Source organism: Phlebotomus papatasi, chromosome 2, assembly GCF_024763615.1.
Source record: "Phlebotomus papatasi isolate M1 chromosome 2, Ppap_2.1, whole genome shotgun sequence".
Taxonomy (NCBI): Eukaryota; Metazoa; Arthropoda; class Insecta; order Diptera; family Psychodidae; genus Phlebotomus; species Phlebotomus papatasi.
Window position 1 is genome coordinate 23,459,563 of NC_077223.1, and position 15,913 is coordinate 23,475,475.

Consider the following 15,913-nt stretch of genomic DNA (forward strand, 5'->3'; position numbering starts at 1 on the left):
AATTTTTTGTACAGATCACTGCATTTATAATAATCATCTAGAAGAGTAAACAATTGCTGATTCTATGTGATCAATCTTTGTGTACTCTAGCTGCCCGGGGATCATCAGAGCGCATAATAACGTAGTCCAATTTGTATCTACGATTATCGCCATCTCTCTTATTGTATCGGTGCAGGGCAACTGTTCCTATAGCAATCCCAAGAAGGCCAAGAGCGCAGCTACCCATTACTTCAGGTATTTCATGGCAGCCCTGCCGGAAGAGCCCCACAATTCCACGACCGTAGACAGATGGAGCAGACATAACCTAAAAATATTACATAACACTAAATAAATGTCTTATTAACCAGTTTTCTTTAATAAATTCTACCGTGAACAGATTCACTGGACTAGTTTTGAGGAAAATTTGGTATTTTCACAAAGGTTTTTCCGAGGAAATCAGCCTTTTAGTGTTTTCCTCAGAGAGACTGTGAGAAAAACAAAAACACACAAATTCACCACTGCAATCTGGCAACACTTTTCGCCTTGAGTTTTTGACATTCGCAGGTGGCGCCGCCAGTCGTTTTTTTTGTGTTTGTCGTGCGTGAAAAAAACTTCTATCATGCATTCTTATCAAAATGGCAATATTTAGAGTGCTTTTCACCAGATACCTTAGTGTCGCGTCTCGTGGAAGGTTTTACAGCTCAATGTCTGAACTAGTAAGTACCGAAATTTCTCATTTTTCCTCCATCTTCCAAAGGATGACGCGTTTTTGAAGGCGTCATTGGGGGCAGGAATCAAACGAGAGTCTTTCCTGAATTATGCAATTAATTCCTCGTGTTTAACATTCTTTCCTTGCACAGCGTGGTCTTGTGTTGGGTGCTTATGCCTCTGAGAATGAGAAAATCAACAAATTGACGCCCTTTGCTCAGAAGTACAATGAACAATTGACGTCCGGGAAGCTCTTGGAACAGATTAACGTGTAAGTTAAAATTTTTCAAGTTTCATGGCTTTTTGGTCACATTCCACGTGTTATTCTTTTACTTAATGCCTTTAAATATGTTCTTCAATCTTGAATGCAATCTTTCTGATAAGAAAAATATAAAGAACTCTGTATTTTTAAGGTTTAAAAATGTTTCCGGACACCACTAAAGAAACTATTCCAACTCTTATAATAAGAGATTTTTTGATTTTATTTTTATTGAAAAAAATGATATTGGAATTTTTTCTTGTAAATAATTGACTTTAAGCAATAGCTCGGAAATGTTACTGAACTAAGAAAACCAACTTATCAAAACAAAATATAAAAATCATTTTTTATAAATTTCTGCATATTCTGAAATTATCGGAACCTTATCAATTTTTTTAATAAAAATTTAAGGTCTTTCTAAAATCATTTTATCCATCTTACCAGTTTTTTTTTTTTGATAGGTATTTTGGGTTTTTAGACGTTCTTTGCAAAGAGGCAATTTATGTTTTATGGTGTCTACACACTAGAAGCAATTTTCGTCAAAAATTGCTTTTTTAAAATTCTGACGTTTCTGCCTAAAGGATAGAGAAAATTTTCTTTAAAAAGTAATTTTTTTTAAAGAAATTGTTCCTAGTGTGTAGAGGCCACAATGCACCAAAAATTAGGTAGATTATAATTTAGGGTAACTGTACAAAATTTCGGTCAGCTTGTAATTTCGACCACTTCTTTTTTTCCTCAAATTTCCATGAATTTTTATTTTTTGCATACTCTACTACAGATTTTATAAAATGCAAAAAAACAAAAATGTTGTTTCGATGAACGCAGTGATGTGAAAAAACTTTGTAAAAATTCCGGAAGATCAAGGATCTATGAGAATCAAGGTGGCCCAAATAATTTGCACAAACCTACAGTGGCGGCCATAAAAATAGAATCACTCCTGAAAACTTGAGTTTTTTAACTTTTGTTAACTTTTTTCTAGTATGATTAAAAATTTTTACTTTAGAAATGTTAAAGTAATTGCTTTACGTCGAAAAAGTACAGCACTTGTCGCAAAAGGTCTGCATTTTTACTCAGAAAATCACTTAGCCAGGACTTACTTGAGGACTCTTTCAACTTAATTTTAAGTTACAACAAGTAACATAAGTAACAAGAAAGTCCTACATTTCCTCCAATTTCTCATAGTTTTCTTTATCCAAACTAGAAAAATTAATTGTCAAGACATTAAATAATTACTGACATTACACTTGAATTTTATTATTTTGAAATGTTGGAAATGAATTTCAGTTTATGACTAAATGAAAGTGATTCTATTTTTTTGTCCCAGCAGAACATCATTATTGACGCATTCTGAGTAAAAATACAAACCTCTTTTGCGACCAGTACTGTAGTTTTTCGACGTATGGCAATTACTTTAACATTTCTAAATTACAATTTTTTAAACATAATAGAAAAAAGTTAACAAAAGTTAAAAAAAATCAAGTTTTCAGGTGTGATTCTATTTTTATGGCCGTCACTGTATGTCTGTGTTTTTATTAATTTTAAAATGTATTAAAAATTATTTTAGAAAAAAACAAAGACGCTAAACTGCTAACAGAGTTTCAAGCAATACTCCTTAAAAAGAAGTAACAAAAAAAAATCAATTTGTAAAAAATATTACATTTCAAACTTAAGATTTTAACTCTTTCCGGACCGCAGCATATGCTGGAAGCCAATTTCATCATTTTTTAATCAAAAATATCTAAGCTCAGGAATTAATTGAGGTCCTACAAAAAATATCTCACATTTGGACATCCTTATAGTTTGTAATCATCCACAAGAATTGAATTTTTATCAGTTCTAAATAATTAAAAAACACTGTTGTTCACTGAATATTCATATGCTGCTTTAGGTACTCAGAGTCCCAAAAGAGACGAAAGAGTTAACGCTTACACACAACTATGCCGAATTTTAGTACAGTTACCCTAAAGCTCTATTTATAAGTAATTTCAAGTTAAAACATATTTACAAGGAAAATAAAACTTATAATTTTGTCTCAAAATTAATTTATGAACTAGGGGGAAGTGGGGTATTCTTAAGCCAGGGCACTTTTGAAATTGGATTTTTTTCACCTAACTTTAAATAGAACTCAGCTTTATCTTAATGCAATTTAGCTTAACAGTTGGTTTGTGAAGCTATATTATATCGTCGTAAGGTTCAGTTTAATTAACAAAAAAGAGAAAAAGTCCTGTTTCAAAACTGTCCCAATTCAAAGGTGCTCCACTTCCCCCTAAACGTATTCTTATAAGAAAGTACAAAATTTGATTTTTCTCTGCATAAAGAATTGGCAAATTAGAAGAAAGTCTAATAAGCTTTTCCCCTTTATTAAAGACTCAAAAAAAATATGTGACAGATTTTGAAAAGTAACAACAAATGCTTAAAAACTGCAAATATTGAATATTTTTAGCAAGGAAAGGTTTTCTCAATAAGCGAAATACTTATTCTTCAAACCATTACCTGAAGCTAAACTAAACTATAAATGTAAGTTTTTAAAAAGCAAAAACTAAAGATTTTTTTCTATTAAAAGCACTTAAATAATAGTTCTTAAATTCTAAAGTAAACAAATTTCAATCTACGGAATTTATTACGTTTATAAATAAACCAAAAAGTTTGTTCTTTTAACCCATTAAGAACGAGAGGATCAAAAATTTCGAGTAAATAAAAACATTTTTTCCGACTGTTTACAAAATACATAACTTTAGATGGGCGTATGAACATATTTTCTAGGTCACAGATGATCAGTCGTCCTGGTCGTCCTTAAAAGGTTAAGTCTTTTATAAGTCTTTAACCCTTTCAAATTTCGCAGCATCTAAAATCCCAGGCACAATTATAGCTTTCTAATCAAATTTTAGTTCTTCTGAAAATTTGGAAATTGACATAATGAACCCCATTGTTTTATTTAGCAAATAGCTAATAAATTAGGAAAACTATAGGTTATGTTAAACTTAACCTTAAAAATTTTGAACTTATGCTAAAATCCCCTAGTCTGTCTTTTGAAGGTTCATTATTATTTTGAAAATCTACCCTCACAAATACAAAATTGTACATTAGGCTGAATTAGAACATTTTGATCACCTTAGATGAAATAACTAATTCAAAACTTTCATGAATAAGTGTAACTTCAATACGCATTCTATGCTCTATTCTAATATTCATTTTTACAAAATGAAATTTACAAAAAAAAAGATTTACAAAAATTCTCGAGAAGTCTCCTAGATGTATAATAAGATATTGCAAAGACCTGTGCAACAATTCATTTTAATCTGACAATAATTTTAACATTAACGAGGCCATTAAAGCTTAAAAAGGTCAGCAGGACTTACAACACCACCCTAGCAATGTTAGTAAAATATATCAAGATATATGTATATGACCTATAGATTCTCAAAAAGCAATAAAATTGCTCGCAATTCAGGATTTTGAGACCTTTAGGAATTGGGCTAAACCTCTAGTCTGAAGACCGCCTAAGGCTTCGAACAATTCATATTTTTCTCATTATTTTTTTAATGAATCTAATCGATTTATGGAATATTTTAATAACTAGTCTTAGGTCACACGTATTCTCAAAAATTAGGACAGATTCATTAAAAGAATATGGAAAAAATATGAAGTGTTCGAAGCCAGAGTGTGTGCGAAGTCTGCGAGCCTTATACGGGCTTCAGACCTAAGGCTTAGCCATTTGGCTCAACTTTTCTAATAACTTATCAGTCAGGATTTTTTTTTGAAAATTTTGACTTAGGATTGGATTATTAAGGGCAAGTGACCTATTACATTTTGAAAAATCAATAAAATCGGTTGCCGTTTAAGGTTTTGGAAGCCTCGGGAAAGTGCCCATGCTTTGCACGGTCCCAAGCTTTACAATGACCAAATTTTTCCTATGTTTCTGAATGAATACGACTTCGCAATATATTTTAAAAACAAGATTACTTTCCCCTAGTTTTTAAAATTTAGAAGAGATGAGTCACATTTATTGAAAAACATATAAAAAATTTAGTCATTGTAAAGCTTGGGGCCGTGTAAAGCATGGGCACTTTCCTCTATATCTTTTTTTATCTTAACTTCGCATTGTAGATGGAGTTTCTAATTATGTTTTTAATAATTGTTAAATTTGTTCTTATCGGAGAACATCCGGAAAAACAATAATTTGGGATACTTTTACGTATTTTACTGTGTGACCGTATTCTTAAGGATCAAGAAAGCGGGATAGAATTTTCTATAGCTTTTGGTATACCCGATGGTATTAACTTTATTAAGAACTCATTAAAGCTAGGGTTATGAATAACTTTTCTTTTTGAAGGAAAAGTATTTTATATTTTGTCCTAAATTACCGTTATATGGGGCACTGTGGGACGCAAATGGGATGTTTTGGACGTGTTTTTTTTTCTTGCGTAGTTCAGGTATTGGTAGAGTATTACTTCATAAATAATCTAATCTCTAGATTGGTAACTCTTCTGTTACATATTTTTGATGAAATACTCAATAAGCGCGTAAGATAGCAAAAATCTAAGAATTTAAAACCATAATAAAACTATGCATAGGGGAAAGTGCTCTCTCTTCGAACGTTCATGCCTTCGAATAATGTGAATTTCTTTCGGTTTTTTTCGTAAGAGATTTACACAAAATTATCATGGAATTATCAACAATTGATGATAAACCAACTAATATTTGATAGAACTGTGTAAGTATTTTAAGAAAACTAAAAGAAAATTCACATTATTCGAAGGCATGAACGTTCGAAGGGAGAGTACTTTCCCCTATCCATCTTTTTAATTGAGATACAGTAGACTCTCTCAAATTCGGGCATATGGGACCGAAATGTCAGCCGAATTGGACAGAAATTTGCTACTTGATAATACTTGATAAATTTGATAATCACATCACAATCAAACTTGAAAAATGACAACAAACTTTTTTCAAATGTAACCGCTGCCCGAATTAAAAAGTAGCCCGATCTTAAAAGAGCCGAATTTGCGAGAGGCTACTGTACATCGCAATGATGCTTATGAATACTTAGAGGTTTTGGTAATCAAGGGACATATCCCTACTCTCCCCTAATACCAGATACTTCTTATCGAAAAAAAAAATAAACTCAAGCATGCTCTTGTAATTTAAATTGGTGTTTTGCAACAAATTGAAGATACAGATAAACTCAGAGATATTGTACTTAGCTATTTTCCTGTCTAACTTTGCATGGTGGAAGCGATATATCAATCACACCCGAGTGGTGGGTCTCTTGAACCACAGTCTCTTGTGGTGACGATGAAAAATTTTCTGACGAGAATGTGAAAATGTCTGGAAACAAAAAAAATTGAGCCTCCGTTGGTTGTTTTATTAATCTCTGTGGTTGAGATAACAGTGACTCTCTTTAGAAATGTGATAATCTCAAGTATATATAATTTTTTTTCTTCTTTGGGTGTATATAATATTACCACAATTTTTGTCAGTTGACCTGAAACAATTTTTTTGCCCGAGAGATTTCTTTTTTTTTCCTTTATTTGTTGAAGTAGAGAATATTTCTTTTTGCTATCTCTTTTTACAGTATTTGACTGTTTCTTATAAGACTATTTTTGTTGTTGTTGTTGGTTAAAAATTTAAGTAAAAAAAAATAAAATAAAGAGAAAAATGTCTCAGAATGGCACTTTTTGTTTCAGATCGGCTACAAATTAAAAGGGAAAGAGAAAGAGAGAGAGAGAGGGCAAGAGAGAAAATATAAAAAGTCAATAGAGAAAGTATATTTTACAAAAAAGATAAACGAAAAAAAAATCGGGAGAAAGATTTGAGTGAAAAACAAAAAAATATGTCACGTCGTGGGAATATTGTGGATGCAATGGCGGATTCTGGTAGTGGATCACGCCGACTAACGGCCCTAAGTGGTATAAGTTCCACCATCGAGGATAAAAACAGTGATCTTCTGTGTCCTATATGCTTTGAGATGATCACAGAGGCACATATTACAAAATGTGGACATACTTTTTGCTATCAGTGCATTGTAAAGTCCATTGAGAGTACCAAGAGATGCCCTAAATGCTGCTTTTCCCTACCATCGCAGGAGTTAATCTTTCCCAATTTTCTCCTCAATGAATTGGTGACCAAGCAGCGTCTGAGGATGGCAACGAGTGAACAATTGACGGGTGATACAGCTGTTAAGGATGGGAATAAGTTGAAGGATCTTATTGCTAGGGATTCACAAAATCTCTCTCTATCGGATGTCGATGTAATGCTGGAGATTTTGAGTCATAGGCGTCAGATACTGGAGACAGAAACTTGTGTAGCACAGAATCGATTGCTATTTGAATTCCTGAAGCATTTGCTGAAGCAGAAGGAGGAGCAAAAGGCTCAAATTGCCAAGGAGATTGACCTGATTTCGAGGGATTTGCATGAAGTTGAGTGTATACTCAAAGAGAGGAGGAGTATCTTGGTGAGTGGTAGCGGAGAAGAGGAAGCTACTGGAAGTGCTCAAGAAGAAGTTCTGGCCAGTGACAATGAGAAGCAACAGGTTCCGGAATTGCCAAATGTGGATGAGGAAAAGGCTGAATCTGTTGGAGATGGCTTCAATTCATTCAATCCTGATGTCACTTCGTCCACTTTTACCATTCGAAAGCGTCGGATGCACACGTACTTTGATGACTTTGTCAATTGCTACTTCCAGGCTCGTGGTCAGGATTTGTATTTCAGTGGGAATACGCCTGAAAATGACAATATGAGATTGTCAGTGAGCTCAAGGAGGGGCTTAGATGCTTTTCGGGAGAGTTTGGTGAAATTTTCCAGATACAGTTCATGCAAGACTCTAGCTACTCTTGGGTACTCGTCGGATCTATCCAATGGATCAATAGTGTCGGGAATTGAATTTGACAAGGATAATGAGTATTTTGCAATTGCTGGGGTGACCAAGAGGATCAAAGTATACGACTATCTTGCTGTGATTAGGGATGTAGTGGATATTCACTATCCAGTGGTTGAGATGGTGTCCAACAGTAAAATTTCCTGTGTCGTCTGGAATTCCTATCACAAGAATATTTTGGCATCGAGTGACTATGATGGAACAGTGACAATTTGGGATGCTGTTACGGGGCAGAGAACAAAATTTTTCCAAGAACATGATAAACGATGCTGGAGTGTGGATTTCAATAATGTCGATTCGCGCCTTGTGGCATCGGGATCGGATGATGGAAGGATGAAATTGTGGTCACTACTGGCAAATAATTCAGTAGCAACTTTGGATACAAAAGCCAATATTTGCTGTGTGAAATTCAATCCAAAAAGTTCATGTCACATTGCATTTGGATCTGCTGATCACTGTGTCCATTACTACGATCTGAGGCATACCACAAAGCCACTCTGTGTCTTCACGGGACACCAAAAGGCTGTCTCCTATGTTAAATTCCTCAATGAGCAGGAAATTGTGTCAGCTAGCACAGATAGTCGCCTAAGGCTGTGGAATGTAAATTCACCGCCATATTCCATCAGATCCTACGTTGGACACATGAATGAGAAGAATTTCGTGGGTCTGGCAACAGATGGCGAGTACATTGCATGTGGAAGTGAAGATATCTCCCTCTATGTCTACTACAAAGGCCTCCCAAAGCCACTGTTTAGCATGAAAATTGACCGGCCAAGTAGCATTGATCAGCCAGGATCGGATCTCAATGAATTCGTATCGGCTGTTTGCTGGCGTAAGCAATGCAATGTAATGGTAGTGGCCAATAGTAGGGGTATCGTTAAGATTCTAGAACTTGTTTAGCGTAGACACATTATTCCAGAAACAAACCTCTCATGAGAATGGATAATCAAAGGTAAAAACCTTTTTTCCGAATCCAACCAATAGAATTTAAGTATTAAATTGACCATCTTGGAAATGATTGTTTTCTATTGGCTGGAATACAAAATTGCAAAATTGAATTTAACAAAGAAAAAAACTGCAATTAATCCAGAAAAAAGCAAAACACTAGACTAGACACTTTTAGAGATTTTCTTGTGATACAATCAACAAGCAGCTTCCTTGAAATAATGTCCATAATTTTCTGTGTCTATGATAGGTGGAAAAATATATATAGTTTTTCTCTAATGACAGTTGCACTGAGAGACATTTTTGGATATTATATTTTGTTTCATCTAGAAAATAGCCTAAATTCTGAGATCAAGATCAAGGTTAAAATCAAGAAAATTTAAAGATTTTTGTGCTCTGAAATACAAAAAAAAATCAAGATCGAAGATGTCCAAATTTGCTAAGGGGGAAGTGGGGTACCTTTGGACTGAGGCAGCTTTGAAATTAGGTGTTTTTGTCCTATTTCTAATTGAAAATTGAATTAAATTGAAAATTGATATGCAAGACACAAACCATGTGGATTCAAAAATCCGCAATCCTAGAACCAATCCACAGAGTTCTCCGCTTCGGTTGACAGCTGTCAAACATACGAGGTCAAAAACTCGTATGATCTTTTTTATCTGTCATATTCGGTCCCAATCGGCCGAGTATCGGAGAACTCTCTGTATTTTAAACTTACGTCAAATATCTCGTTTTCTTGAAATAATTCAAGGATCTCTCGGTGAAGGTTAATGTCCTGTAAGCTTGATATCCAGGACACAAACCATGTGGATTCAAAGATCCGCAATCCTAGAACCAATCTACAAAGTTCACGGTTTCGAGTGACAGCTGTCAAACATACTAGGTCAAAAAATCCCTCTCTCGCATAGTTTTTTTTCATCTGTCATATTCGGTCCCAATCGGCCGAGTATCTGAGAACTCTCTGTATTTTAAACTTACGTCAAATATCTTGTTTTCTTGAAATAATTCCAAGAACCTTTCGCGGAATGGTAATGTTCTGAAAGCTTGATATCCAAGAAACCAACCATGTGGATACCAAGATTCGCAATTCTAGAACAAATCCACAGAGTTCTCCGCTTCGGTTGACAGCTGTCAAACATACGAGAAGTCAAAAAATCCCCCTTGAATGGTTTTTTATCTGTCATATTCGATCCCATAATCGGCCGAGTGTCGCAGAGCTCTTTCAAACTCACGTCAAATATCGCGTTTTATTGAAATAATTATTGGGTGGTCTGATACTTCAGCGTTGAAACGGGATCCAGAAGGCCCGAAATAATTCTGATTCATTCAGGAATATAGTCCATTGCTGGTTGAACCATTGCAGCTTAATGGCACAGCATTTGTGAACTATGCCACGTCCTAGAAGCCAAGATTAAATAATTATAAGGACCTCTCGCCGAAGGTTAATGTTCTGCTAATGTCCTGGAAGCTTGATATCCAAGACATCCAAGACACAAACCACCAAGATTCGCAATTCTAGAACCAATACAGAGATCTCTATTTCGGCTGACAGCTGTCAAACATTCGAGAAGTCAAAAATCGTACGATTTTTATCTGTAAATGTTCCGTCCCAATCGGTCGAGTATCGTAGAGCTCTCTGTATTTTAAACTAACGTCAAATATCTCGTTTTCTTAAAATAATTCCGAGGACGTCTCGCCGAAGGTGCTTAGAATATTCAATATTCAAACTTAATTATTTGAATAAAAGAGGATTAAAATGCAAAGTATTATTAAAAGTGCTATAACCTTGTGGTTTAATCGAAATGGTATATATTCCAAGTTATGTGTATCGAGACATTTCAAGGTTTACCAGTTTATTATTTGTTTGATGATTATACCACCTCAAATATATTTGGTACGATCTATTACTAATTTTTCTAATTTTTGTGTGGAAATTTCTATAATTTCTACTGTGGAAATAAAGATGTTTGTCGTGACGTTTCGTTAAGTGTGGAACATCTTGAAAGCTTGGTTCTGTTCTTAGCTAAAATATTTTAATTTCCATTACGTTAAAATTAAATAACTTGATCTTGAAAGTTTGAAATTCTGATCCTGATCTTGGTTTTTGAATTTAGACCAATATCCACTTATTTCAAGACTTATGCTTAAAAAAGATATCTAGCGACACAATAAATAAATACGAATGTTTGCTCCCATGAAATATTTTAGTTCCTTCGAATCCTCTGATTGGCTGAAGCTTTTGAGATTAAGCCAATCTCAGAACCCGATGGGAGTAAAATTATTCTTAAGGAGTTAAAATATTTAATTACATGTGGATGATGCTTAGGCAGTAACCTACTGGCTTAGCGCACAATTGATTTCTTCACATATAAAATTTACTTTTGCTTCAAACTGAGATTCAGAAAAACAAACAATTTTTGTTACAGAAATTTTGATCAAACCATAAGAATATATTTTTATTTAAAAAAAAATAGTTGAAATACAAATATATTTATTGAATAATTCTTTACACTAGAGACACATTGTAAAAAAAATCTAACACTGCATGAACTATTTTATTCAGTAACACAAAACAACATATTTTTTTATGGATGGCATTTATGTAGTTGTAAATGTAAAGTAACTTAATGAAAAAAAATGAATTCAATCAAAAACCAAACATTTAAGAAAGAAGAATCTTACAGAAATAAAAATGCAACTGTTTTGAGCAATAAAAGTGAAAACTAAAGCTTGAAAATTTTATGAAAGAAAAGCAAATTTATTTAATGTGTTTCGTAGAAAAGAAGTTTTCCATGTGCCAAACATTTTCTCCGCAATAGACTTCTCTTTAGATTTTGTCCAATTGATGTAGAGGAAAAAAAATCGAATAATAAAAATACCTTGTTTGGTGCTAAAAAGATTTAATGTTAAATTCTACGAAAAAAATACAGTAGAAATAATTTGCTAAGGTAGTTTATTGGAATCACAAAAGATGACAATTAGTTGAAAAAAGTAGTAGTAGTAGTATTTAAAAAAAAAATGATGGGTGTTTTTGAACAACACAAAATACGAGTTAACAAAATGAACCTTCGTTATTGCAAATTAAATGAAAAAAAATTAGTGGAAAGAATAAAAAATATATTTTTCTGTAAATTTAGTTGTAAAAAAAAAACAGAAAGTTACTACTTTAAAAAAAAAACAAGAGTCCTCTGTAAAGAATGTTCTAAAAAAATGTGCATAAATGTTTGTAGATCAAAAATCATGTGAGTTTCTTGAAAGTATGATCATCAACAAGTTCGTAGTTGTGCCTGCGGAAATTCATGATGTCGCTACGAATTAGGGAGCATATTTCGGTGTGAAGAATAGCAAAGACGGGTGGAAGGGGTGTGATATCAGCGATTTTTGCCATATCCTCAAAGTACTTCCCTTGATCCTCTCCCATAAAATGTGCCTTCCGTAGAGTCAGTCCTTTCTTAAGGCGCCTTGTGATTTCATACTTTTCACTCGCAAGCATATCAGCGCGAGAAGGGAGTTCCTTCTGGCCTGTGAAGAACTTAAGAGCAAATCTCACCTGAAGATCCATCATTTGTGAAGCAATAACAAAATTGCAAATTCCTATGAAGGCCATTGTGGGACGATTAATGTTTAGGCAGTGTTGATAGAGAGGAGACAGGTAGTTTTGTTCCACCGAAACTCCACAATCAACACTCAGGAAGGGGAATGTAAATTTGTAGCCAGTGCAGTAAGCAATAATCGTGAAGGATTCACTCGAACCATCACTAAAGACTGCCCCATTTTCCGTCAAACGTACCACATCTGCACTTTTTTGCAGTACATTCTTGGGAAATGGAACACTGGGCGGTTCTTTCCAGTGGTGACTTTGCACCACGAATTCAGCCACTTCTGCAGCGTCTTTCGTCAAATCCATGCCACTAGGTCCGGCTCCAATTACCAGAACACGTTCTCCTTTAAATACGTCTTTACACCGGTAATCGTGACTATGAATCTCGCGACCCTTGAAAAGCTTTCGTCCTGGATAGTTAGGAGTTGAGGGAGCACTGTAGTGACCGTTACAGATGAAAATGGCATCGAAGATACTTGTGGTGTACTTATCCTGGAGAAGATCCCTCACTAGTACTTCCCATTGAGACTCCCCATGGGGCTTCACGCGAACCACGTTGTGGTGGAATTTAATCCACTTTCTAAAAATATTAGTACTTTTACTAAAAATCATTCAATTCCCTTTTTAGAATAAGTACTGTAGAACCCCGCTATAAGCCATCGCTCTATAGTTCACAATTTATCGACCGTTGATTTCAAAACACTGATTTTAAGTTAGGTTATGTTTTTTAGTACACGACATGCAATGTTGTCATAATTATTTTAATATTTTTGGCAAACTTTATTGAGTAGTTGTGATAATTGTGATCCATAATGAAGAGAGCGAGGACAAGTACCACAATCGCAAAGAAAGTGGAAGCCGTCGAGCAATTTCAATACTAAAAGTCGTTGAAAATTAAAAAAAAAAATGACATGGACTATAGTGCGACCCAAGTGTCAAATCTGAAACCAAATATGGCCTATAGCGAGGTTCTTCTGTAAGATTTTTTTAGAATAAATTTTAAGTTGCAAACAATTGCTTGAAACGATATTTAAATTGAATAATAAATTAGTACTTGTACTAAAACAATTTTAATCGGTTTTCAGTGTTGAAGGCAATGCAACAGGGATATAGTTTCAAAATTTTCAGTTGAAAACAATTGCGTGAAAGATTTTTAAACGATTACAAAATTAGTACTAGTACTATAAATATTTTGATCAGTTTTTAGATTAAAGAGCAATCCACTAGGACAAGATAGCTCTAAATTTTTAGTTGCAAGAATTACATGGAGCGATTTCTAATTATCTTGAATTTTCTCATATTTTTAGTGTACTAAAAATTAGTACACTCTGAGAGATATAGGTACAAGGAACTTGAGCAGTATTTATAATAATTTTAAATAGTTTCATTCGTATTAGGATGATCTCTAACTGCTGAAGTTTACGAAAATTTAGTACATGAAATTTATAATTTAATGAAATGAGAAATTCTTTTAGACCCATTGCGTTCTCAGATTTGTTAAAGCTTCTAAGTATACTGAAAATATAAAAGGAAGTAAAACAGAACAAAAAAGAATGCATTAAAATATTTTACGGGATTATATATTTATTTACGCGTGCGTGGATGACGCTTTAGTACAGAAATTTCACACAAATCAAATATTTTAAAACTTTTTATTCAAACTCTTTTGTAAAAAAACATTATATAGTTTAAAAAAAATAGGTGATATTGCTAATATGTTTCAAATTTACTTTAGACTTTATTTACGAAGTATATGAAATTAAATATTCTAGTTGATTAAATTTTTTATACCATCAATAATTTTTATACAAAATTTTCGCACAAAAATTTGAAAATTTGAAATTACCACTATGTTAATATTATTAGTTGACAAATATAACAAGACGATTTATTTAGAGTTAATAAAAATCTTGGGAAAGTGTGATAACGACAAAGAGATTACTGACCTCAAATTGAAATGGTCAGCGTATTCGTGATGAAATTGGAGGACTCTTTCGGCAGAAATAAAAGATTGCTCCCCGCCAGTAATGCGAAAATCTGGGAATCCCATGATTTCCTTGGGTAGATTCGTTTTGAGTCCACGGTACATGGACGAATGAATGTCGAGGCCAAATTCATCTTTGCCCACTTCTTCACGAAACACCCAAGTACCACCTATTTGATCCGTCTGTTCAAACACTGTCACCTGCAAACCAGCCTCAAGGCTGTTCTTGGCGGCACAGAGTCCTCCACTTCCAGCCCCAATCACTGCTACCTTCATTTCGTTGCGAAAACACCCGGAAGACTGCTGGAGATCACAAGCCTAGACACGAAACTTTTCAGCTCATCCAGTAATGTCAAAGTCTCAACAGGAAGGTAATGGGGACTTTCTATGGTTTTTATCTTGCTTTTTATAAATGAACATTTACGAGTGCGTAGAATCACCAGTTCGTTCCTGGCCTAAAATATACAGTGAAAGATGACGAACACAGAAAAAAAAACAGTGAGATAGGCAGTGTTAGTGGTAATATACTTGATAAGGTGATACAATACGAGACAGATTTTATCGACGAAAACATACCATTAATCACTTGAAGAATGAGCTTTAAAAATTAGCAAATTTATGATTTTCCATGATTAGGCAAAATCCACGAATCCAAAAACTACTCAATTTAATATTTTGAGCTTAGACGGATACTCCAATTAATCCGCATATTAATGCTTAATTTTTTCGTCTCTTGGTACTCAGAGTACCAAGAGACGAAAAAATTAAGCATTAATATGCGGATTAATTGGAGTATACGTCTAAGCTCAAAATATTAAATTGAGTAGTTTTTGGATTCGTGGATTTTGCCTAATCATGGAAAATCATAAATTTGCTAATTTTTAAAGCTCATTCTTCAAGTGATTAATGGAACATTTACGAGTGCGTAGAATCACCAGTTCGTTCCTGGCCTAAAATATACAGTGAAAGATGACGAACACAGAAAAAAAAACAGTGAGATAGGCAGTGTTAGTGGTAATATACTTGATAAGGTGATACAATACGAGACAGATTTTATCGACGAAAACATACCATTAATCACTTGAAGAATGAGCTTTAAAAATTAGCAAATTTATGATTTTCCATGATTAGGCAAAATCCACGAATCCAAAAACTACTCAATTTAATATTTTGAGCTTAGACGGATACTCCAATTAATCCGCATATTAATGCTTAATTTTTTCGTCTCTTGGTACTCTGAGTACCCAACGAAAAATATGAATATTCTGAGAAAAACGATTTTTTTATTATTTAGAATCCTTAAAATCTATAAAAATCCGCTTTTTATGGATAATTCCTTGTCCAAATGTGCGATATCTTCACTCGATTTAGCCAATTAATTAATTAAAACATTTATGATTTTTTTAATTACCATTTTTATAATATGCTCTTCTTGAACCATTTTCAATTTCGTAATGATTTTATGATGATTTATAGGCAAATTTAAATCGATATTAATCTCATGTGCATCCAAAAACCTTGCGAAAAGAATATAAGACACAGCTCTTGGGATTTTTTTTG

General features: G+C 33.8%; 3 protein-coding genes and 1 long non-coding RNA gene across 4 annotated transcripts in view; 2 read left to right on the top strand and 2 right to left on the bottom strand.

The window, feature by feature from the left end:
* On the bottom strand, window positions 1-543 carry LOC129803142 (uncharacterized). The gene is made up of 2 exons (XR_008751844.1): window positions 368-543; window positions 1-304 (listed from the first exon to the last, which is right to left on the bottom strand). It is a non-coding gene; the product is annotated as an uncharacterized LOC129803142 (long non-coding RNA).
* The window catches only part of LOC129803134 (cytosol aminopeptidase-like), a 23,651-nt gene continuing 8,250 nt past the window's right edge, over window positions 513-15,913 (top strand). The window contains exons 1-2 of the mRNA XM_055849486.1: window positions 513-695; window positions 840-958. Of these exons, the coding sequence (XP_055705461.1) occupies window positions 615-695; window positions 840-958 (200 nt within the window). The 5' untranslated portion in view covers window positions 513-614. The remainder of the gene's footprint in view (window positions 696-839; window positions 959-15,913) is intronic.
* LOC129803131 (E3 ubiquitin-protein ligase COP1-like) lies at window positions 6,635-9,064 on the top strand. Its single transcript, XM_055849484.1, has one exon. The coding sequence runs from the start codon at window positions 6,780-6,782 to the stop codon at window positions 8,721-8,723; it is 1,944 nt and encodes a 647-aa protein (XP_055705459.1). The 5' UTR covers window positions 6,635-6,779; the 3' UTR covers window positions 8,724-9,064.
* LOC129803135 (senecionine N-oxygenase-like) lies at window positions 11,652-14,830 on the bottom strand. The gene is made up of 2 exons (XM_055849487.1): window positions 14,316-14,830; window positions 11,652-12,949 (listed from the first exon to the last, which is right to left on the bottom strand). The coding sequence occupies exons 1-2, from the start codon at window positions 14,627-14,629 to the stop codon at window positions 12,007-12,009; spliced, it is 1,257 nt and encodes a 418-aa protein (XP_055705462.1). The 5' UTR covers window positions 14,630-14,830; the 3' UTR covers window positions 11,652-12,006.

Excerpts from the sequence above, each read along its gene's own strand:
- LOC129803135 (XM_055849487.1), bottom strand. The coding sequence starts at position 14,629 with ATGAAGGTAGCAGTGATTGGGGCTGGAAGTGGAGGACTCTGTGCCGCC. Across the intron at positions 12,950-14,315 it reads GCTGACCATTTCAATTTGAG|AAAGTGGATTAAATTCCACC; the intron begins GTCAGTAATCTC and ends TAATATTTTTAG.
- LOC129803131 (XM_055849484.1), top strand. The coding sequence starts at position 6,780 with ATGTCACGTCGTGGGAATATTGTGGATGCAATGGCGGATTCTGGTAGT.